This window comes from Drosophila novamexicana, unplaced genomic scaffold (assembly GCF_003285875.2).
Source record: "Drosophila novamexicana strain 15010-1031.04,08,12 unplaced genomic scaffold, DnovRS2.1 tig00001062-arrow-arrow-pilon, whole genome shotgun sequence".
In the NCBI taxonomy this organism is placed as follows: domain Eukaryota; kingdom Metazoa; phylum Arthropoda; class Insecta; order Diptera; family Drosophilidae; genus Drosophila; species Drosophila novamexicana.
In genome coordinates this window covers 190,577-216,214 of record NW_020824838.1, presented here as the reverse complement: position 1 = coordinate 216,214, position 25,638 = coordinate 190,577, and the positions used below count along the sequence as shown (strand labels likewise).

The 25,638-nt window shown below is 39.6% G+C and overlaps 1 protein-coding gene across 4 annotated transcripts in view; it reads left to right on the top strand.

The window, feature by feature from the left end:
* The first annotated feature begins 643 nt into the window (after positions 1-643).
* LOC115766047 (elongation of very long chain fatty acids protein AAEL008004) overlaps positions 644-25,638 on the top strand; it is a 34,332-nt gene continuing 9,337 nt past the window's right edge. The window contains exons 1-3 of one of the 4 annotated variants that reach the window (XM_030709820.1): positions 15,997-16,093; positions 19,117-19,255; positions 24,654-24,890. In XM_030709820.1, coding sequence (XP_030565680.1) covers positions 24,833-24,890 — 58 coding nt within the window. In that variant the 5' untranslated portion in view covers positions 15,997-16,093; positions 19,117-19,255; positions 24,654-24,832. Of the gene's footprint in view, positions 932-15,996; positions 16,094-18,424; positions 19,256-24,653; positions 24,891-25,638 lie in introns of those variants that run through there. The other 3 variants (XM_030709821.1, XM_030709824.1, XM_030709823.1) reach the window with 3 other exon arrangements.

Here is a 25,638-nt window from a genome sequence, read left to right as displayed (position 1 = left end):
CGCCCGTCAGCCGTCGGCCACTGTGTTTGCCCAGTTAACACTTAGTCAATTCAGTTGCGGGGGAGCGCGCGGGTGGGTGGGTGGATGGTTAGTTGCTACTAATGCTGGCAGCATTGTGCATTCGCTGAGTGTCACTCGAAGTCAATTAGATAATCGCTGGCTGACCTGCTGGTCAACTTCGTTGCAAGTTCGTTGGTCTGTTCAAGCACTTGGCAAATGTTACGACGTGCGCCACCTGTTGCTGTTTACTTGAACTTCAATCTGTTCGAGAACAGGAGCGCACACTAGGGCCAAAGCAATTAGTGTATTTGCTTTGTGCTTGCATTAAGCGCGGAGCGGGGGGGTTTGGCATGTTGCGGGGGTTAACTAGCAGCTGCTCCACGGAAAGTTTTTTGCGTTGCACTTGTATCGTAAGTTTCCACTGTCAGAAGCTTTTTTTTAAGTTTTGCGGCCCAAGTTCTGCGCCTGCTCGCCAGTTGTGCAGCTTTGGCAGCGCTGCCGGCGCCAGCGTCGCAGCCACAGTTGCTGCGCAGTTGCGTCGTCGTCGCATTGCGCGTTTAACAGCCGCACCGCTCAATTTTCGCTCAGTTTCATTCAGAAGTTAAGCTTAAGCGTGTCTCGCCCGCTCGGTCAATAGACTCGCTCTGCTCATTAGCCAATTGCGAAAGAATTTGGATTTTTACAAAGTTCTTGTGAAATATTTACGTATGTTTCGGCACATTCGGCCATACATATGAGCATATAGTTATTTCAGTCTTGTCCGTGCGTTATTTGTGTTGTGGTTTTTGCGGTTTTTCAGTTCCAGTTTCAATTGATTGCAAGCAGGAGCAGCGCCCCCAGCACCAACACCAACACCAGCAGCGGCAGCACCAGCAGCAGCAGCGGCAGCAGCGGCAGCAGCAACAAGCGCCATAGCCAACACAAATTGTTGGTAAGTTTCTTCACATACGCTTTGTGCTATTACTTCTTTTGCAACTGTTATTGTTGATTTGTTGAACAGGCTGGCAACACTGTGCCGAATAACGCATTGCCCAATATGATAAAGCAATCACATACATACTTCTACTAGAAAAAAATATTAAAAATAATCAAAATGCGGTTTGAATGATTTCACACTTTTGGGCCAGCACATAATAATTAATTACATTAGATTCAGGTTTTTGGTTATATGCAGATTCTTATTATTTATCACCTGTTTTGGCCAGCAACCTGCCGCCAACTGTTAACTCAAGCGCATATGAATAATGTTAAAAGAATGCAATATTTAGCATATTTGCTGTCAAATTTAGCATAGATGACATTTTTGTGTCTTCTTTTGAACTAAATTTGCACTGCATTTCTCTTATGTCCCGCCGTCAGCTGATTTCTGTTTACATTTCACAATTGACCAGGGCTGCAATTTGGCTGTGCTTGATTGTGTTTGCATACTTATTGTTCTTTATCTTTCGCCTCTTTTTCTTCTCTTAAAAGGCATCATTGCATTACTTAATGGAAAGAGTGCAAGTCAGCAGACTCTATGCTGCTCTTAGTTTTAACATGCTTTGTCTGTGAAGCTGTAATGTAGTTAGTTATTACATTGTATTAACCCTAATAAGCACACATTTTTATTCTCTTGTGACTTTAATTGTTTTTAGTATAGAAAATATTTACAATACCCTGCATTATGATCATTGCAAGATATGTTTTATTTTCAAAACCAATTCGATAACATTGCCGATCTAAAAACTTAATTTATATGAGAAGTTTTTACAAATTTTATGATATTTGAAATTATTGGTATATTAAAATTTCAACAAAACATAAATCACAATTTGTATTTTCGCCTAAGAATGCTATCAGGCAATAACAGCATTAACATTTACGACTTTCAGCAAAAAATATATTAAGTTGACGGCATTAATGGGTTAAACGATATTAAGAGCTCTTGTAATTATTAACAGAGTCGCGATAACAGATTGCTTACATTGCTGCAACGAGCTGCAACCAGCAAAGCAAAACAGCTTTTGCAAATTGCAGAAGAGACAAAAGCGGCAACAAATTAAGCTGGGCTCCATGCACAACCTTGGACTTGACTCTTGCCACTGATGGGCAACTGATTACCTGGTCGGCTTACCTGCCTGCCTGCCAGCGCGATGTCACATTATGTCTTTTGTTGTTGAGCGGCCTGTGGCCCTGTTGTTGTTACTGTTATTGTTGCGTTGTTATTGCCGGGCTTTAAACAACTCTTGGAACAACTTTCAAGCTTTTATGATGATGGCACTGGGAGAACATGGCGAAACATTTTATGGCTGGAACAGCCCTTTTTGCTATATCGATCTGATATATTTTTAGTTTGATGTTCACTTCCGCATTGCTAATTTAAGCACAGAATTGATTAAACTCCTTAATTGCTAGTTAAAGAATGCACTGCATGCCGACACGACTAGTTCCTGGTTTGGTTTTTCCCCCTCAGACAGTTCACATGCGGCCTTTGTCTGGGCACTCGGACTCGTACTCGGACGTGTATTGCGCAGATTTCTTCTGGCTAAAATTGCAAATTACAAATTATTGACTGTTAATGGCAATTGAATGACGCGGATTTTCGCTTTCAAACGGTTACAAATGCAAACATTTACGCTATTCCGCGTGCTTTTGCCCTTCTTGGAATGCCACGCACGTAGACCACATTTCATGCGAATTTACAGGCTTACCCTCTTCCAGCCTACGCTGCCTGCTGACAGCAGATCGTCACTGGAAGATCTGAAGCTTGCGCAAAAGAACAATTACATTCGAGAAACGGCATACTGAATACCCTCACAAGCATAGAGTAGGTATAGGAAATAAAATTAAATCATAGTGCATCAGCTGCTTATATTGATCAAGAAGATATGTATGGAATATCCCATATGCGATCGAAGATACGTTTAAGAGAAAGTGTATCGTATTTAGAGACACAATTGTGCTACCTTTTGCTAGGGTATAAGAAGAACAGTCAGCGGTCAATGCGCTGGAGGTCTCCATCCGAACGAAAATTCCCCAAACATTTAAATGTTTAGCACTCGGCGTCGAGGGCTTCACCTGCACATGGCTCCGCTCACTCTCTATAAATAATTCAAACGCACGTTTGTCTAGAACAGGATCCGCTCTGCCAGCGCCCGTTGATCGAAAGGGGGGTTGTGGGGGTGCCCTGTTGCCTGGCATGCTAATTTGTAAACATAACAACGAACAGACATTGACAGCCAACTGTGATTTTGGGCATTCATAAGCGCTCAAAAAAGATACTGCAGAGACAGAGCACGCCAAAGAGAATGCTTGGGCTAATGTGCCAAAATATATATACTAAGAGATTGGCAACGGCAAACCGATCAAACTAGTTGATAACACCAAAGCTACACTAAGAGAAAATGATCCATTAAATCTGTAAAAACGTGCTCCAATTGTCTCAGTATTGATGCGAATTTGAATTTTCTAGGGTATAAAAATGCATTAAAGTCAAAAGAATTTATACATGCATCTACATATACTTCAAGTCTGCCTTAAAAAATAGTTCAGAAAATGTTAAATTTAACAGAAACTGTAATCACGCAATGACTGTCAAACTGTAAATTGTCCGTAGTTAATAAATTTCGAATTTTTTGGGACAAAAAAGTCAAAAGAATTTATACATGCATCTGCATTTACTTCAAATTGCCTTAAAAAAAACAGTTCAGCAAATGTTAAATTTAACAGAAACTGTAATCATGCATGACTGTCAAACCTTAAAATGTGCTTAGTTAATAAATTTCAAATTTTTTGGGAATAAAAATTCCTTAAAAGCCAAAAGAATTTATACATGCATCTACATATACAGCTCCGTAAACAGCTTCAAGCCTGCCGTAAAAAAGAGTTCAGCTAATGTTAAATTTAACAGAAACTGTAATCAAGCAATGACTGTCAAACTGTGAAATGTGCGTGGTTAATAAATTTGTGGCTTTTATGTTGCGTGCTTCATAAAACAGTTAATGTGCATACAAAGTTTGTTTAATGTTCGGTTTGTGAAATTATTTGAAAAAAACTCCTGGTCAACAGACTTTGACTGCGATGTATATACATACAAACATACATATATATGTACGTGGAGAACGTTCCTGTCATGATGATATAGTAAATCTTGCAATCATTGTACGATTTGTAAATATGTGCAAATTTCATTTGTTGCTGTTGCGAATGCGACTGTTCCTGTTTTTTTGTTTTTTGTTTTATATTTTGTTTTGTGCTGTTGTTATGACTAATGAAAACAATTAACAGCATTTTATCTGCCTCCGACTACGTGTGCCGCATATTCAAACATGAAACGAACTCCGAGCGGCATCAGCTGACAGATATTACCAGTAGTACCAGAGTTATGACCATACTTCTAATGCCTAGCAATGGCATCGACGATCCGACTATATAAACAGACGGCGTGGGAGCTTATAGATTGACTGCATGTTCTTCCTTTTTACTTACATACATACATATGTATATATTTTTGCATTTGATGAATCAGTTCGCTGGCATTAGCTAGCTGCATTTGGAGCATTAGTTGAATTAGCCTGGTTGTAAGATATAAATAGAGATATGTCAAGATATTAACTGTTAATTGTGCTAATTAGCCAGCTAATGCACTTACAAACGAGCCACTCAATTGCAACAATAACAACAACAAACAATGCCAATGCAACAACAACAACAACAACAACAATGGCAACAAATTGATTTCAAAATTGTTGCCAGAGCTTACATGTGCACAATACATGCGAGTACAGTGAAAGCTCTCTTGACGAACACTTGCCTTGTGCGAAACTCAGCCAAAGTTGTACGAAATTCAAGTTAAGCCAAAACACACACATCTTGCCCAACATAAATGTAGGTGTAGCTGTTCGCCCAAGGGAGTCTTTACTGTGTTCAACTATGCAGTCGCCGTATTAGTCGTTTAGTAGCTCAGCCAACAAATTTGTTAACCTCTGACATGATTAGCGCTTTTGACAACATTTCCAGCTTGTAATTTGCAGCTAAAGTTAAAGCCAACAACTCTGCAGTTAATTGCGGCAGCTTTAAGCCATGTTTACAGTCTTAAGAGCCATAAAATGACTTCCCTCTGCCCTGCATGACAATGCGTTAAATTCAATTTAAATGCATTTTTGTCCAATTCATTAACAAATATAACCAAAATCTTGTACATTTTTTAAAGACATGCACAAATTTGTATACAGATTCTTAAGTAACTGAACAAGTTAAGGGCGTATTGTTCAGTAATTTTATATATTTATATGATATATAAATACTGGAACCCAGCTAATTGCTTGTTGAATAACTGAAGAGATTCAAGACGTGTCCTTAAGTAATTCCTATATATTTACCGAAACATTACCTCTAAAAATATTAGGAGAATGTTGGCCATGAACTGTATACAAAGCAAGCTGCTAGCTTCTTGAATAATTAAAGGTATTGAGTTTTATCATTATGTATTTATATATATTTAAATTGTGAGAAAAGTTTTGACTATGATCTAATTATGCTGTACATGAACCAGGCTAACTGCTTCTTGAATAACTGAAGAGATTAATGGCGTATCCTTTATGTTTATAATGTTAGGAACTTAGCTTCTCCATCTAATCCAGAATAAATATACTCTATGGATACTCTCTGTAGTTAACAAACAGCTTACACCTCTTTAATTTATACTTCTTCAAAAATTCGTTTCAAAAGCGAAAACAATAAATAGATATATACATACCAAATGTACATGAATAATGATACTGCACAAATAATGGAAAGAATATATAATAAATATATTTATTTATTTGACATGAGATATTGTATTAAGAGTTCAATGAATTCAATTGAATAAAACATGAATAGCTGGGCTATAACAACGTACTTAACAGATTTTTGATTTCTGATTGAGTTTCAATTTGATTGAATGAATATCTAATATTTGTACAAAAGCGAACACAAGGTGTTTACCCGCAGCTTACCAAGGTCTTAATGTCAGCTTTCATTTAAGCAAGTGCCTAAGTTGAGTTCTGACGAGGATATAGACGAGAATATGCATATATATAATATATATATATCAAATGTCAGATCCCCAAAAAAGGAATTTGCCACAAAGCCAATATACTCTGTGCACTTTTTGAGCGAGTATCGAAACCAGAAAAGTGAAGCAGAAGCAATTAGATGCTCTTAAAAGGATATATATAACTGTTGATCGAAACTTAATTAGTTCTGGGCACGCTTTTGAGTAAATATAGCATTGAAACGGAAAACTTGCAACTTATTCTATTTGTTATTTATTAGCTTGGCCCAAAAAAAGCAACAAAAATCAACTCAAGTTTTGGCATAACAAGTGCATCTGTGTTGTAAATGTAAAATTTCCGTTTACATTCGCATTCGCGAGGCATGTATGTAAATACTTTTGTTGCAATAAATGAATTAGGTAAATGCGAGTAAAAGTTCTGTAAACAAATAACATTAACTGAACAACACAAAGCAAACGCACGCGTCGCTGATTTTGCAGCCAACTCATGTATAATTGTATTCCAATTTGCATACACTGTTCGCAGCGCGAAAAGGAGTATATGCTGTCTGTTGCATCGAAGAACAAGAAGTCAAACTGCAAATCTAGATTTGCCTGCAACATAGTTTTCAAGTCACTGATACAGTTTAAGAGCCACAAATAGTAGTAGTAGTAACAGGCTCGTTTACACCTGTTTACACCTGTTTCTTGTTTTGACTGCAAACAGAGCATGCTGCAGTCGTTTGCTTGCGGCTGCAACATCAATATTCTCTTATGCTATGCATTTTGAAAGCTTCCGCAAAACAAACACAATTCAATTAATTATACAAAACTGAAAGGTCAACCCCTTTTACAAGCGTCGACAATTGCCAAGTTAACATCAAATTGACGCAATTGTGCGCAAATGTTGAACATGAATTCATATAGATTGCCAAAAGTGAAAAAAACAAAATGTACTTGGTTAAGTATTTTTTGGTTGTCAGTTTTTTAATGAACACTTTGCTCATTTGCGCCTACATTCAAGATGTTTAAAACACACACAAGATACTTAAAAACAAACTGAAAAACAAAAAAAAATACAAAAGGAAACTTCTCTTTAAGAGAAGCTTGGCATTGAAAGACCACAGCGCGACGTTGATTAAGTTGTCAAAAAGCAACAACAATTGAAAATCCCACAAGATACATTTTCTGCCTCTGCCCCGCCCCTGTCCCTCTCGCGCTTCTTCAGTTGACATTGTCTTTGTGCCTTTGCGGCTTGTGGTTTATGCGTTTTGTTTCACTATTGGACACAAAATATTATATGGTATTGTAATTTTCTGGTATATGACAGACTTTGCACACAGATTAGTAACTTATTAGCAGTTGAGCCTTGGATGCATGAGATGGATATGCTGTTGTGGTGCCCAAGCCGGGACTTAGCTTGGCCTTAAGGCTTCAACAGTTAAGCAACCTTAATTGGCCCAAAACATGCAGGCATTAGGCCTTCACATAACCCTTCCCTTTTGTCATGTACTTGTTTTTATTGCGCTTAACTAGAATGGATACGTGCGCTAGCTATGAAGCAAATTGTTTAAGCAAATACAGAGTTTAATAATAATAACATGCTTAAGTTGTCTAGATAGGAGAAAACGACTTTAAATCTCAGACTCTTAAGCTTGTTTATAGATGCAGTAATATCTGCGCCGAAGGCTATAACAATCATCAGTCTATAGCTTTGTTAAAGTGCATAATAAACGAGAAAGTAAGTATGTATTCAGCACGCCGAAGATTTAATACCCTTGTAGACATTTGCCTTACGGCTCTGCAGATATCTGGGAATAGTGAAACTCGCAAATATTTCGAAAAGCACATATAAGAACTTCATTTTCGATCGACCGATCTATCCTATGGCAACTATATAATAGACTGGAACGATGTTGATAAGATTTTGTATATATCTGAAAAGTAAAGGGAATCTAATAAATGCCGCGTTTTGTTTATCTTGATAAACAAAGAAGTTTTACATACAAGAAGCTACCTTTTGTCCGATAGTTCCTATGGCAGCTATATGATATAGTGGCCCGATCGGGCCGCTTCCGACATATATACTGCCTGCAACCGCAAGACGGACCCATGCAAAGTTTCTAGATAGCCTTAACTCTGAGAAACCAGTTCGCATAGAAATTAACGGACAGACGGACATGGCTATATCATGGCTGATATCAAATACATATACTTTATGGAGTCGGGAGATGTCTCCGTCAATGCACTAAACATTTCATGCCAACGTGAATTATGATTTATATAATACCCTCTACAAGGGTATAGTAATAATTATTTTTTTAATAATTACCACATTATTTTATGCATTCATAATATTTCCAATATACAAGTATAATATTGTTAAATATTTCCACGTTTTGAGTGATACGCATCTAGTATCTAATCTCGTATATCGTATTGCAGGTCTCGAAGTGTTTTTCCGTTAATTGAAATTCTTTATTTCAAAATAAATATCAGGTATTATGATTATATCAGAAACTCAACGTTATTTGCCCTGTAATTAAGCCAACACCTTGCTGCTTTAAAATTGCACACCCTTCTATAATTGATAATTGCCTAACTAATCAATGACTTGTGGGGTTAAAACGTCTGTTAATTTCGCTATTGATTCGGGACTCTTCCAACTGTCTCATTAACAGTCGAGTCAATTAGCGCCCTTCAACTCAATTCCAGTTATTATCGTCATGCGCTAATGTTACAAAGTGCAGGAAGTACTGTACCTTGGGGCATTCGGGACGAGCGTTCGATATAGACAAAAGTCAGTCAATACAATAAGTCGGCCAAGACTTAAGTCGAAGGTCCAGTACATTACGAAAATATGTACACACATTGTCGGCTGTTCTGACGGCGCACATGTTACTATAGATAGACTGAAGTGTTTTTTTAGTTAGGCACAAAAAAAAATGCCAAGTACGCGCTTTAGATAGATTTTTGTTTATCTTGTGCTCGGATAAATAAACTAAAAAATTGCTCCTTGTGTGGGCCAAGACCTAAGCATTTACTTTCAATTATATTCTCACGAGAAAAATATCACAATACGATTGATTTGATCACAAGTGCTCGACTGAAAGATGCCCTGTAAACAGCTATAAATGATGTGTGATTGTATGCACACGTGCGCATAATATTCGCACCTTTCTCCACCTGTACACTTCTAGTATTGATTCTAGTAAAAATCGTTGTGTTTCTTCGAAGATCTTAAATAACATCTAGGAGACAGTTGTTGATTATATACACACATACATGCGCAGCTGGACTTATGACTATGTCACACTGCAAACATTTCAAGCCTATGTAACTTGTGTGCTTATTGTAGAGGGTATTATAATTTTGTCAATAAGTATACATGTTCTTGATCGGCATCAATAGCCTATTTGATAAGCCATGTCCGTCTGTCTGCCTCTATGCCAGCTAGTTTCTTAGTTTTTAATGATCGGACTACTATATCATATCATTACAGTCGAAAAGGAGGTTCTTGTATAGAAAACTTCATTGTTTATCGAGATATCTTGACCAACTGCTTCTCTTATGTATGCAAAATCGTATTAACATCGCATCACTTTATCTTAAAGCTGCCATTGAAACAATCTGCCATTTTCGAGCTTCACTATTCTCACGTATCTGCCGAAGCGAAATATCTAAAGGGTATGCAATGTTCCCTCGTTTACCCATCTTAATAAACTTTTTACGACTTGAAGATGGCATACTAAAAATGAAGATTTTATCTCATAAAAAGGTTTTGTGTCTAGAGGGGAAAAGACATAAAGAAGTGAATTATTGTCGACTCAGCAAAAAAAAATGCGATAGAAATCGATATTTAGGCACGAGCAGTTATCGAAAATGTATATAGACGATGTGCTTTGAGGGAACCTTTATAATTTGATGCTTTGTGAAGATCGTTAAGACTGCGGACTGTAAAGTTTCTAGCTCTTATAAGCTATGCTAAATTCAATCAAAGTGTTATTTCGATATTTATCGATTTTGGGCAAACGAAAACTTATCGAAGTTATATTTGAAATGCTTAGTCTGTTAGTTTCACACTTGAAACTTGTTATGAATATAGAGGATATACAAAGTTGGAAAAGTAGTTCATAGTAGAGGTAAATCCTTAGCCCATGAAAGGTTAAGTGGATTTGCGTTCAACTCGCATGTGCTGTACATTAAACCGAGTTCCGCAGTGCTGAGAATTTGTTGTTTTTTTTTTTGTTTTTATAGATCTATGCGATTCTGTTTGCTTGGCAATTGCGAAATCGTAACGCTTGAGCGCATTTTATATCCAACAAGTGCGGAGGCGACTTCAGATGTTTGCAGTCGATGTCCGCCAATTACGCAAACAGCTGGACCATTTTTGGGCGTGTCTGTTAAATATACATATGTTTATATTGAAGTGCGTTATATATCTATATGCTCAACTGTATATATTAGCTGCCAAAGCCAGTTAGTACATGCGCTCATTGCGCGTTGCCTACCATTAGTTTTGGCCAAAATTTCACGCGTTCGCTCGAGGCTTAGAACCCGTTTCGGCTAGATCGCTTGACAAATATTTAATGGGCCAACTTTGATGGCTGCTATTTATATTCGGTTCATTTTATGCTTGGCTCTCAGGGCTCTCAGGGCCCCCCATATTTTAAATGAGCATTGAGAAAGCTGCGAGCTGGGCTTTCAGCACTTTCAGCCATAATATTTGGTTTGTTTGCCAAGCTTAATCATTATCATTACCACACATTAGCCAACCGTGCCTTCAATTTTGAAAGGTGTCTTTGTCTGTTGTTTTTTTATTTTTTCCTCTCTTTGGTGGGACATTGTGCAACTGCAATTGCCCCGGTCCCAGTCTCAATCGCAGTCGGAGTCGCAGTCGCAGCGCCTGCCACTGCCACTGCCAGCGCGCCGTGCCCCAGATCAAAGCCAAAAACCAGGCTTCGACTTTAATTTAAATAGTTTTCGTTTGTTTTATTTCACTTTGTTTTTGCTGGCCGTCGTTGTCTTTGGCTTTGTTTACAGCTGTGCTGCATACATAATTCAATTTACAGTCGTTTGTCATCGTGGCGGTCACACAATCGCAATCGCAATCCCCATCACAATCCCAATCACAGCCCGGACCAAACCAGACCAGGTCAGACCAGGCCAGGCGGAGAACTGGACACCTCTTAATGAGACGCATTTCACTCTGCTGTTTGCTGCTGCAATTTTTGTGGAATGTTTGTCATTTTTTCAGTACATATAAAGGTGAACATTGCTATAATTGGCTTTGGGTCAGTCGTTAAACAGCTTGCTTAAAAATAAGTTTACCAATCATTTAACAGTCAATCACAAGGTTAGCCTCGTTGAATAGTATGCTAAAAGCTATTTTTGTAGAGGATTTTATAATTTCGTCAAGGATGGAGACATCTCCGACCACATAAAGCAGAAGATATGCATACCTTCTCGTTTTCTCAATGTTAGTAGAATTATCTAAAAAATGTTTTTTTATATTATTTTATATTAGTCTGCTTTAAATTATAGCATAAAACAGATATTTAGATTAGTTATCTTATTTATTTATTATAAATATAAATATATATTTTCATATATTTATAAAATTTATTATTCATATTTAATGCTGGTTTTGGCGACCTTGGCATCTATCTGGAAAAATGGGCTCAGAAAAGGGGCTGTTATATCCCCTTTTGATAAAGAGAACCCAACTTTATAGCTGTTTTTTATATATCCCTGCCTTACATTTAGTTTTATGAAATGTGTCTAATGCAGATAATAGAGTCTCCGAGTCTATAATTGAAGTGATTGATCTTCTGGAGTCATTAAATCACAATATGCTCTTTTGGTCTAATATCTGGGTACATTGGTTTTATTAACTTCGTAACATCATCATCATCATCTTAGTTCTACAATGATACATGTCCATTCGTATTGCAGTCAATGACATCAGACGCATATTTCTTCGCTTCAGAAGCTCAAACCCGACTCTCATTCCTAATATTGTATGCTCCACTTAATAGTAAGAGAAGGAATGGTCCTTCTGTTAAATCGTCCTGCTCTGATCGACATTTATATCTGACAGAGAAGTCGGCTTTAAATATATAGTATATAGTTATCTTAGTATATAGTATATAGTATATAGTATATATAGTATGTATAGATTTTTAATCAGTCACAGCAGAAAAATTACTATAAGTTTTTCCGTATGTCGGAATTACTGAACCAAAAATAAATTTTTGTCTGAATTTTTATTTGCTGTTGTTAAGTTTTTAGTTATTTGAAGGAACTAGAGTAATTATTAATTAGGCAGCGAAAAGCTATATTACCGTAAATTATATCTAAGTCTAGAAGTAAACATATTTGAGAGCTATCAACTATTTATAGCAAATTCCACCTTAGACACTCCATTGTTCCCTTTAGTTTAAATTGTTTTTTAATTGAACTTTTTAAATTTAAAGCAAGAGAAGATGCTTGATTACGAACTCTATTCCAGCCTGGGGAGTTGTAACACGCTTAACTAAATGAAACAGCTTTCCCATGGAGTAGAAAGTGGGTATTACTGCTGGAAACTCTTGTCAGATTATGAAAGAAAAGAAAGAGAGAGACTGGGAGAAAGGGAGAGAGAGGGAGACAGGTCGAGCTAGAGAGAGATTTAAGTACACAATGCTCCCTTTGACATGTTTGAGCATCGCTTGAGAATGCACCAGAGTGAAGAATAAACAACTTATTTCAACATTTGGCAAACATTTGAATTTATTAAATAACAACAAAAAAAAAACAACAGAAATTGGTTTTTAGCTTGACATCAAAATTTGAGTTGTTCGATTTTGACATACATTTTGACATAGTTATTGGCTTTTGCCGAAAGCAAAGTCAATTGCTGTCGTCTGGCTGCTGCCACGCCCCAAAGGTGTTGGCAGATGCGAGTGGCATGGCAATGCCGAGGGGGCTGTTCAGAGGGGGGAGTGGGCTTTGGGCAAACAACATCGAACTACGTGTTGGCTATGTAATTTTGTATTGTCAATGCGCTGCCAACGGCGCCCGCCCTTGACTCAATTTGTTGGCCTGGCCGTGGCGCATGCGCAGAATGCAGAGCGAATTGTTGTGGCTTAAATGGCTGGGCACACATGGCCAGCGCTTGGGCTTGGGCCAAAAGACATTGGCCTAGGCAGTGTCCAACCCATTAGGTTGAGTTTAAATTGTGCGACTGCGTCTAGCTAAGTTAATTAGAGTAACTAAGCAACGCCCACGACTGGCGTTAAATTGTGCAATGCACTCGGTAATTAAATCAAAGAGTTGTAAATAAAAGACGTTCGCTGCTTGGACTATTTTTAATAGCGCCGCCAAATCCCGTTTGCTTGTTTAAGCAACTGGCGCGGCGTCGCTGCTGGCATCGCAGCTGGCGTCGCTGCCGGCGTTGATAATGGCGTTTCATTTACGAAACTTATTAATCGATTTATATGCGCCGGCACAACAGGCAAAAGTGGGCAACACAACAACAGCAACAACAGCAACAACAGCGGCAGCAGCAACAACCAACACTCGGGCAATTTCTTTGACGCACACAGATACAGATACAAATACACACAGATACACAGAGCATGTGTGCGCGCCCAAGGTGAGATGTAAATGTTGTGCGTGTGTGTGTTGGCCTAAACATGAACCGTTAGCGTTTGAGCCATGATGATGACACGAAGTCAAACAACAACAGCAACAACTACAACAACATGTTGTTGCGCGCTTGACACGTTTAGTTTTGACATTGTCAAGCCAAAGCCAAAGAATATTGGCCACCACCCAGAGCCCCCCCCCCCCCTTACCGCAAGCCCCGCCAGCCCACGCGTGCAACATTTCGCAATCATAAGCATTTGCGCGTGCGCAACACTTTTAATATTAGTATTTATATTATTTAATTTATTTATTTATGATTATTATTATTATTTTGTTTTCGTTTATTTGAAAGTGCGTCGCGGCTTTGTATCTAACCAACTATTGTTCAGTTGTGCAATAATGCAATATTAATTGGCCATTTGAAATGGATTTTTGATTCGATTCGACTGCATTGGCCATTGCGATTTTTGTTTGTCTGCCAAATTGAACGGTTTGACATGCGCCTTTCAGCTAATGAGCTAATTAGTTTGCCAGTTATTAACCATTTTCAGTCAGTTGCAGTTGTTTGCACAGATTTATGACGCGCGGCGCATTGTAAACTTAACAGCAGTCGTTAATACAGTGTGCGCTGGCTAAGGCGAACACCAATGCAAATATCAAGACTGTAAACATAAGTTGAAAGTTATTGCTTTATTTTTTAATAAATCAAATTTCGGTTTAAAAGCATTTAATAATTTTATTTTCTAATATTTTTGGTATATACATTATAATATATTATATTATATTATATTATATTATAAACATTTATTTTACTTTACTTTTTGTAAGAGTTCTCTTATCCTAATCATCCTTTAACCCATGTTGCCCTCATAAACTGAGCTGTATTTTGGCAGATGCAGGATAAGCGGGAAATTCCATTTGGCTTAGATTGTATTGTATCGCTCCTTGGCAATTTCATGGTCTACTTGCCGCATATGATTGTTAATAACTTTGCAATTTTGTTACTTCTGTCGGGCCAAAAGCATAAGCTGTAAACGAAGCCCGCTAACTAAATGGGGTAAAATCATTTCCGGTTCATATCCGCACACCTTCTTCCAGCGAGAGGTGCGGCTCAGTCGAAAAAGGGCAAACACAGGACCAGTAAATATCCGTGTGGCAACTGAGCCATGTCCTGCTGGGCCAAAAAGGGGTGGCTCGACTACAAATTGAGGAAAACAAAATACAATGCCAAATAATAAAAAAAAACATAACATCTAAAAAACAACAACTAGCAACAACGACAACAACAAACAGTTGAAAGCGCCAGGCCTCTCTCAACTTGGATGACATAATGCCAAGTGGAGTGTGTATCTGAATATGTGTGTGTGTGTGTGTGTGTGTGTGTGTGTGTGTGTGTGTGTGTGCATACACACGTGCGTGCATGTATCTGTGTACACGCTCGAGTGTAGCTGTGCTTGCAGCTGTTGTTGTTGCTATTGTTGTTGAACACGCTTACTACAGCGGGCGCAGAGCTACTCGTATTTATTTTGCGGCATTTGTGTTTGGAAAGCAACCAACAGCAACAACAAAAATGAGAATGAAAAAAGTAGGCGACAACCCTTGGAAAAGCAACAAAAGTGCACGTATCCCATGGATACACGCTGGCAAAGAGAGCGCCTTATCAATGGCACGCACCAACACGGAGATTTTGTAAGAGGCATAAGCAGAGAGAGGAAGAGAGCCAGTGAGAGAGAGAGAGAGAGAGAGCGAGGAGGCGAACGAGAGTAAGCGCTTATGGCCGGCAAGCAGCCGGCCTTTTTGCGCCACATCCACATCCACGAAAATATGCCTGTCGGGCTGGCTGAATGTATCTGTCAGATACGGAGAGGGCGCGCGTAACTGTGTGTGCGCCCGTTGTATCTGTATCTGTATCTGCTGCTGTAGCTGTGGCAGTTTCTGTGTTGGCGCGTGACGCAACGTGTGTAGTGAAACGCGAATGTTGCCAGCGGTCATGCTTCTTCTTCTTCCACAATCGGCCGCTGCTGCGGCTGTCGCAGTCACTGTCACTGCGGCGACTGCTTGTCAAATGCCGTTCCGTCTGCTGTCTGCTTCTTGCCGCTTGCCAGCCACAAGATACAGATACACAGCACTTGGCACTCAGTGCTCAGTACTCTTTCGCTCTCCCCCTCTCTCTCTCTCTCTCTCTCTGTGGTGCTATCTCCCTCACTCGGTTCCTCTCTCGCTGACGCACCGCATTCACTTATTTCTCTGGGGTTCGCTCGCTCTTCGCCCAATTCGTGTGCCTCAGTTTGCATTTCGCTTTGGGTTGTGTCTTGTCTGGTTCGCTTTTGGGTCAGGCCAGACCAAAAAAAAATTAAATAAAATTAAATAAATGAAAAAATTCGCATTCAATTCACATTCGCGCACAAATTAATTCCTAGGCCTGCCTGCCCAACTGCTGCAACAGAAGTAAATTGCCACAAAAAAAAAAAAAAACACAAATCTAAATAATGATATCATGAGATATCTACAATTACACGTGACTAACAAAAAAGAAAAAAAAAAAAAAGTAGAAAAAAAAGCAAACAAATACGTTTTATTAATGTGTGTTACGTTTATGTGCTGCGTCTTCGTTGAAATCCTCGTGCCGCGACAAAGTCGCGTGTATCTCAGAGATACACGTAATATAAAAACTGTTGTCTGCCCGTTAAATGTTCCAAGTGCCAGTTTCCGCCTACAAAAAGACAGCGGCTTATCTATGTGCAACGTTTTGTATAGCCACTCGATAAATAAGCTAATCTATCGGTTAAATATATCTATATAATCAGATGCACATCTACGTAACCAGCCCAGCCTCCGACACGAGCATCCTGCACTCAGTTAACTTGCCGTCCAACTCGGGCCAAGTTAATTGAGTCCAAATCGCTGGCATTGCTCAATGTTGGCCCATTGTCACCTGCCAATAATCAGTTGGCCAGCGTTTTTTTGGCCAGCTAATTAATCAACAACGATAACACCACAAACTTCACAACAGCCACAACCACAACAACAACAACAACAACTAGCACATCCGCAGCCAAAGTGCACGTTTCGTGGGCAAGTGTGTGGCATTGGAAGATATGACATAATTCCAAGACATTCACATGCCACACAAAAAAATTCATATATATTATATATATATATATACATATATATATTTATAAAGAAGCAGGCACCCAAAGAGCGCACGCTCCCACTCGAAGAGCGCTGCCCGCCGAAGAGTACATCAGGTGCGCGAGGCGACCAATGATCCGAATCCGAGTCGAAATCCGAGTCGTAGTCCAAAAACCCCAAAACGAAGAATGTCTGTCTACCCCGTCCCCGTCCCCGTCCCCACCCCACGCACACACAATCAAAATCATCTTGGCATTGCGATTGCAGCGTTGAATTTAATCTGTCTAGCGGAAATGTGTCTGATACACCAACAAACCCCCCCCCCCCCCTCCTCCTCCCCACACACGCCTCCAGAAACCCTTTCGAATAACGCCCACCCATAACCTAATTGAAATGCATACCGGCAGTGCCCGTTTCTATATGACATATATATTAATATATGTATGCATGCATGTGTATTTAACTGTGGCTTCAGATATATTTGAATATTCGCGGGGGCTTGAATTATTACAAAATTGCATTCTGCGATGGCGACCCAATAAATAACACACACACACACACACATATATATATATATATATATATATATATATATATATATATATATATATGTATGTACATACATACAAGACTGTATAGATATGCATAATAGATAAGCAATAACAAATTAGATGATTGCGACAAAGGGCTGCGCGCGACTTAATTTCCATTTCGTCAAGTTTACCTGTTAACCGTTGCCGCTTTCATTGTTGTTGTTGTTGCAGTTGCTGTGCCTGTTGTTTGGCGACACACATCGCCGCTTTGACCATGAATTCGATTTAATGCAAAAGTCCCAAAAACGTGAATTTATTTTCGGGCGAAAGGAAAACAAAAAGCCGAAACCTATAAAAAAAAACCCAAAGGCATGCGCATGTGTATGTGTTCGTGCGTGTGTGTATGTGTGAAATGCCGTAATAATTAATTGATCGACAAGTGCGCAGCTTTGGTTTTTTTTCTTCTTTTTTGTATACGGCGCGTCGCAAAGCTGCGACTGCGCGCTGCGCGTCGCGTTGCCGAAATCGAAGTCGAATTCGAATTCGATATCTACGAACAGCCGCTGTTGACGGCAGCGCATGTTGTTGCTATTGTTGTTATTGCTTTTTGGGGGGCCCTTGCAACATCGAACCGAAGCCAAGTCAAGCTGAGCCAAGCAGTGCTTGAGCTTGCGACAGCGCTGCTCGCGTCGCTGCCAACGTATTCACCTGTTGTTGTTATTGTTGTCTGCAGCTCTTGGGCGCGCCAATGCATTGCAATTTACATTTCTATGAAGCTCATTTTAATGATCTAAATAAATTTCGAATATTAGCACAAAAGACAGACCCAAAAATAAGAAAAAGAAAAAAAAAACACCTACACATACATTTATGTATATAGACACATATCGCAGCATATTGCATTAAATACCAAAGTCTATAAATTCGTAATCAACGACGGCAGCAACGCTGGCGGCGCCGCAAGCTCAGCTCTTGCGCGCTCAATATCGCGACTGCGACCGCGACCGAGACGCTGACGCTGACAGCGACTGCGGCCGCAGCAGCGACGATGGCGACTTTAACGGCGTCTTCGGCCTTAGTTAGTCAGCCGTTGCGGCAGCCAGTTAGTCGTGCTTTGCTAGTCGCTGTCTGCGGTTTTGCCTCTCTCGGTTTCTCGGTCACCTCGTCTTGTCTCGCCTCGTCATTATTGTCCCCGTCAACGTCCCCCCAGTCACCGACGCCCCGAGTCTTGTGCCTAGCGTCGCGTCGCCTGCGCCAACCGTGTTAAGCTACTGAATTGCATTCAAAGTGTAGTTTGTAAAGTGCTCGGAAGGACACGCGCTTTTCGCTGCCAATTTGGCGAACTTGGCCACACTGAAACAAGACACACACACACACACGCACGCACGCACAACTAAATAATATATGCTTGTATATTTACATATACACATAACGGTTGCCAAAGTGTGATAAGCAAACGCTGAGAGCGAAGAGTGCGCGCCACAAGTAAATGGTGTACTTAATGGCCTTCATCGATTGCCAGGCAAATGCCAGCTGCCGCAGCAACAATTTCAATAATTGATAACAATTCTACAATAACAACAAATGCAGCAACAGCAACAGCAACAACAAAAGCAACAGCAACAGCAACAGCGACGGCAGCAACAACAGCAACACGCACGCATATCCTTAATGCAAGCGATATAACTGATATTACGATATAACTGATATTACGATATAAGCACACAACCGACGCACACTTATAATTATAATCAATCAAATCGAATCGGAGCTAAATTCAACTGGTTTTCCTCCCAATTTCCATAGCCACTGGCAAATTGTTCACGTTTCTACTCGCATACATGCTTGCATATATTAAATAGTTATTAAACAAATTTTTGCAACAAATTCGAGCAAAGACAATACACAGGAAAAATACTGCAACGCACGCTACTACGAAAACAAGGTAAATTTCGGGTTAAAAATAATAAACAAAACATTGACTAAATGCAATTTTTAATCAAATTTGTGTCAATTGTTGAAAATCAAATCAAATATGCATTTAAAAAAGGAATCAACATTTATGCAATTTTTGAATGGAAAAATGTCCGTTATAAGAGAATTCTATTCTATCTAATTCATTTGTATTAATCAAAAGTTCCTTAAATTGTTTTGGCACACAACACTTTCCAAGTCTAACTGACTTAGACTTTCCTGGAACCCTTATGAATATTTCATTACGTGGATTACATCATCGTCCAGGTGATAAATGACAACAAAAAAAAAAAGAAGAAAAAACAATTGCCCACATTGTCCACAATTTAAGCCCAGTCAAGCATATACTAACAAGCCGTTTTTTAATTCATATTTCGTGATTGTTTTTGTAGAATTGAAAATACTCACGCTCGCTATATTTGACTTGATTCGATCGTATGCAAATAAATGTATATTTTCGCATCAGAATGTTTAACGATAATCTACGCTAATTTAACGCAATTTTCGATAATTTATTTTAGAGTTGAACGGGACCTATATCTTTATATTGTTAATAACTCGCGCAGCAGTCAATGAACTATAGTTGATTCCTATTTATAATATTTAATTTATGCTTCATGTTTACCCATTAAAAACCTACACAAAGGGTATTTTAAAGTTGTGCAGATTTGTGGATGTCATGTAAAGTGAAAAGTCTCCATCCACCCAAAGATCTGGACAGATTAGAGACATGTAGGCGGAATTTCTTTTTTAGGCCGAATCTTAAACACATACATATGCTTAATATGAGACGTAAATTTACTGATGTAAAACGTGGTATAAGGCCATTCGGAAATACCCAAAAATGGTGGCCAAATATAAATAAATGAATAATTAGTAAAGAAACTGACATTTTGGTATACTCTTCATCGTGCTTAGAGGGTAGCTCTTAGCTGTGTGCTCTTGGCAACAAGAGTCTTGCTGCGATTTAAGCAAATTTCGAATTCCAATCAATTTTTAACCAGTTTTTTGTTTTTTTTTTTTTTTGGCTGCTTCGTTGTGAAAGGCGTTCCATTGTTGTATTTCTTATGATTGTTGTCGGTTGTCATCGGTTTGGTCTATAAATGTCGCAGTAAATATATATTAAATTAATTGGAATAAATCTTAGCTAGGTATCTAGGCCGAAATGTATGTACGATTCAAGCGTTTCGCATAAACCTTCGTCTAATTGCCGCTTAGATGCGTTTTGTATAAGATACAGTTCATATGTATCTCATGGATACACGTGCCAGTTGTCAGGGCTATCTGGAAAAGATGTTTAGATGTTCATTTAATTACCATTTCAAATCCATTTTAGCCGCTTGTCGGCCGCTTGACATGTGCGCTGCCATTTGGCAGCAAAACACTCTAGATAATTGCAATTGTAGGCCAAATAACCGAACAACCTTTGACTGAGCCCATTCATTGACCCGGCCCGTTGAGCACTGTCAACACTTGGCAACTACCAAGTTGTTGCCATACAAAAATCAATGGCAAATTGAAAACGCGAGCTGCTTAACCAACCCCCAGCCAACAAGCACCCCACCCCCTACCCAGAACGCCCCCCAATAATGCCTGGCTCAAAACGCACGTGACACCTTTTGCTGGGCGAGAATCGAGGCGCGGCCCAGCTCCTCACTCACACTCACACTCCCACACACACATACACTCATACACTCACTGACATAATACGAGCAGCCACAACAACAACAACAACAACTGAAACTACAACAACAATTACGACGAGCCACGCGTCTTTCAGGCGTCATTCATGGCGTGTTGGTTGCACATTAAACGCGTTTTGTTTTAGCCTTTTTTTCATTTTCTGGCAGGGCTGGCAGCAAGTGCCTAACGCTGTGTTTGCGCAGTGCTGCCAGCTGATGAAAGACTAAAAAAAGCCAACTCCAGCAGACAGGAAACAACTTAATTTACTTTAAAAAAAATACCAATAAATATGTTTATAATTTGTATTTCGCAACTATTTTTGGGTTTTTACATTTCTCTGGCAGTTAATAGCTAAACGTGCAGGGCCATTTGCCCACTTTGAATTTAACGTGCTTTATACTCTGGACTATATATTATATATGTATAATTACATAGCATGCAATTTTTGTAGAAATTAACAGAGAATTGAAAAGTAAAACGAATTGAACGAATTGTAAGCTAGAATTCCCGCTGCGTGCAAACGCAGTTTGAAAAACGGCCAGACTTGGCGGGGGGCGGAAAAAGCTTAGCTGGCAACACTGTGTGTGAGTCACACCAACACCAACACCAACACCAACACCAACACGGATCCAGGCGCGCTCTCGATAGAGCCCGATTTTCATTCAAGAAATTCGCTGCGCGACTCTGCGCAAAAGCGAACCGAAAAAAAAGAGAGCAAAGAGAAACCCTAGCAAGCCGCTGGGCTGAGGGCGCAGGCTTTCATTGGAGCAGGAGTGTGGGGGCGGGGGGCGGGGGGTTAGCCGTGGCTGTTACAGCAGAGAGTCGTCATCACGTGATTGTGTCTGTATGTGTGCGTGTGCGTGTGTGTGACAACGTGGCGCCGGTTAAGCGGCATGTTGCCGTCTGAATTGGGCGCCCTGGAAACTCAATTCGTTGCGGGCTCGGCTTCTGTTTTGCTTTGGGGTTCGCTTTAGCTTGTTTTTTTTTTATGCTTTCTGTTTTTTTTTTTTTTTTTTTTTGGGGGTGTCGCTTTACATGCTCGTGTGCATTGTTGCTTCATGCTTTGGCTTTTGTGTGGGCTTACATGGAGCGCACGGCAACAACAGCAAAAAAACAACAACAAGCGCGCTGTAAAATCAGGTCAATGAAATAGCAATATTTGGCACGGCTTTAAAGCGTCGCTGGCATCGCGTTTCGCTGCCTCTTCTTCTGGCCGTGCGAAGGTGAATCTGAGCCGCAGTGGGTCGCCTCCTATTTGTGGTGTCATTTGCTGCGCTTTCAAATCGGGCAAAGCCATTGCCACCCACTCGCACTCGCACTCGCACCAAAAGCCCAAAGACAAAGACAAACTGGGGGGTTTTTTTCGTTTGTTTGTTTGTTTTAGCCCGGTTGACAGCATTTTCCGCTTGCGCGCCTTCAGCTGTGTTTGTTTTGTTGTGGCTCAGTTTGTATCTATTATCTACTTTCGTCCTTTGACTTTGAATGTATTCCTATTCAGCTGGCAATGGCATACTTTCTGTTTGCTGTCAACTGTGGTGTGTTGCCTAGACGGGGGCCTCTTTGCACCTGCCCTACGATAATTGGCCACGCCAAAACTGCAATCAGAACTAGCACTGCCTTTGGCATTGAGCACGATCCTGTTAAGATCATCACACATCATCCCGTGCATTCAGTCAGGCATTGTTGCCCTTTTGTGCTAACTGAAGCTTTAGTGAATAGTTAAACTCCGGGCTCGAACCGGTTAGTTGCAGCCTTGATCCATGGGTGTATTACCAAAGTCCAATATATTATTCAAAGCCATCATTGCGAAAATGTGCCGTGTAATAATGATTTCTCATGTAAATTTCCCAATATTTGAGTGTGTCATGCCAAATGAACGCTTCGGGCCGGAGCTATTAACGTAAAACACATTTACAATATTGTAATTTACGTTAGGCTTGACTTATCAATAAATTGCTGAGCTCTAAGTCTTATTGTTGCGATGTGTGTATTCTTAACTGCACAAACACAAGATTATTGCCAGGCACAAATTAAATGTATTATAGATACATATATATTCGTGGCCCATTTGTGCAGTCTCTGCAGCAATGAGGTAATTAGACAAGCGAGATTCCTTTCAGCGCATATTATTTCATGTTTTTTCAGCAGCACGCGGCGTATGAGTAATGCCTGACCATGTTTACGTACATGCATGTATATATATATGTGTGTGTGTGTGTGTGTGTGTGCGTGTCTTCGTGTGTGCAAGTGACGTCAACAATTGCTACTCACTTGGGTCTAGATATTTATTTATGCAGAGGCCTGTCGATTGAGCTAACATGGCTATATAAAGTGCGGCATATTGTTTGGGCCACATTTGTAAATTGCTATGCCAAGTGCGTCTGCCATAACCGACAAGGGGCAGTACGCAAGGGGAAGGGTGGGAGGGGTGGGGTGTGGCAACAACGAAGAGTCAGCAGCTGCGGCTGTTGCACTTTTCATTTGCCAAACAAAATTTGTGTATTTTGCGGCCGTTGCAAAGAGTTGCCTCGTGCCGCCTGCTTACGTGTGTGTGTGTGTGTGTGTGTGTGTGTGTGTGTGTGTGTGTGTGTGTTTGTGTGTGAGTGTGTTTATTGTGTGTCTGTGTGTCTGTTTGTGTATGAGTGAGTGTATTTGCTTGGTCCGCTTGTTGGTCTATCCTTGAACTTTGATTGCACTTTTGCACACAAATCCTATAATATTTACTTACTTTTCGGCTAAGCAATATTTGTACAGTGAAACCTCTCTTGGCTGACCGCCTTTACACGGTCAAGTCTAAAATATTTCCCACATTTTTTGAGCAACGCTTCATTTAAAATTGTTATCTATGCAAAAACACAACTTGAAATATTCAATATAACAATATAATATAATAATAATATTTACATATAATTTTTTGCTCTTCTTCTTACTTTTTTATTTCCTCTGATATATCCGATAAACATATGTGTATATAAATATAGGTATCTAGCAGGATAAGAACATTAGTTTAGCTTATAAGCTGCGTGTGCGCTTAGGAATGTGTTTGGACAAATATTACTCATACGCCGCCTTGTACGTTTAGGGGTCTGCATGTTTCGTGGCCCCAGCACAAAATTAATATCGATTTGAGCTTATCTGTATTGATATGCGCTTGATTAGGTGCGATATCGTATCTTCTGCTTGAGCTCAAAGTCCGCGCTTATCGACGGAACTAGAAACAGAACCAAGAGCCCGAAGCCCAAAACGAGAACATCAAATTATAAACAACATGTAAATATGCCGCTTAAATGCTGACTGGCAATTTTATATGAGTGTGTGTGTGTGTGTTTTTTTTTGTTTCTTTGGATTTTAGTTTATTAACCTCATTTTATTGCTGCTGTTTAGCTGGGCTTTTTTTCTCAACACATATGCAGGTGTGCGAGAGTGTGTGCGTGTGTGTGTGTGTGTGTGTGTGTATGCATAAATGTATTTAGTTTATTTTATATTTATCTGCATACTGATAAATGTCCAATCGCAATAATTATTGGGTTGAAAGGCGGCCGCCGGGCTTAAGTGTTTTATTTGGTTCACTGTTTAAATGACAAAATGAAAACAACCGTTAAAATATAGTTTTTATATATATATATTATATGTACATATATATATTTTACATAATTGTAATATTCTTTATCATTTTCTCATTGCAGCTCGACACCTTTTGCATTGCACTAGATGCATTAAACTACTGAGCAGCTCGGAACGAACCACCACTAGAAACAAGAACAACATCCACACACACACACAAACAAACAAACACACACACACACACACACACACACACACACACACACACACACACACACACACATACACACATAGCAACAAAATGGCCTTAATTATGAAATACATCGAGAGCATAAACAGATATATGGACTCACATAGTGGTAAGTTGGCATGTGCGACTAACACTTACATACCTCTCTATATATATACACACATCTATATATATATAGTTATATATATATATATATGTGTGTGTTTGGGCCCGCTAATTTGTGTAACCTTGATTGTTGTTGCTGTGGTTGTTGTTGTTGGTCTGTCTGTTGCTCTTCTTTCTCACATTTCTCTGCAAAACGGCAAAGGTTTAACAAATGATTGAGTAATTTTTGACACCAGCTCACTAATTGCCCGGAAAGAAGAGAGCGCGAGGGATTCAAACAGCGGCTCTTGGTTTAGGCCAGCAAATAATTAACTGATAATGAGAAATTTCAATGTCAGTCAACGTCTTGGCCAGAATCAAATACAGCAGAGAGTTACTCTCTTCAAATGTATCCTTTATCAATCTGTGCATATCGATAGATATACACATATACATACATACATATGTATATATTCTGTATTTGCTGAATACACATTGACCCCCAACCCCCTTCCCAGGCCGTTTTTGACAAATGTTTAGCAATTTGAATGCGCTAAAATTATGTTTCAACATGACATAGATACGACTACGTATACCCATACGATTTTAGATATACTTATATATAGCTGCCATAGCTGCTAGTTGTTTCCCTGTGCGTGTCGCCAGTCTCTCTTGTGTGTGTGCGTATTGTGGTTATTTTAAGGGCGCACGTGTAATATGACTTATTTGCGCGATATCGGAAGTAAAATAGCCATCAAATACCGCCACTCTGC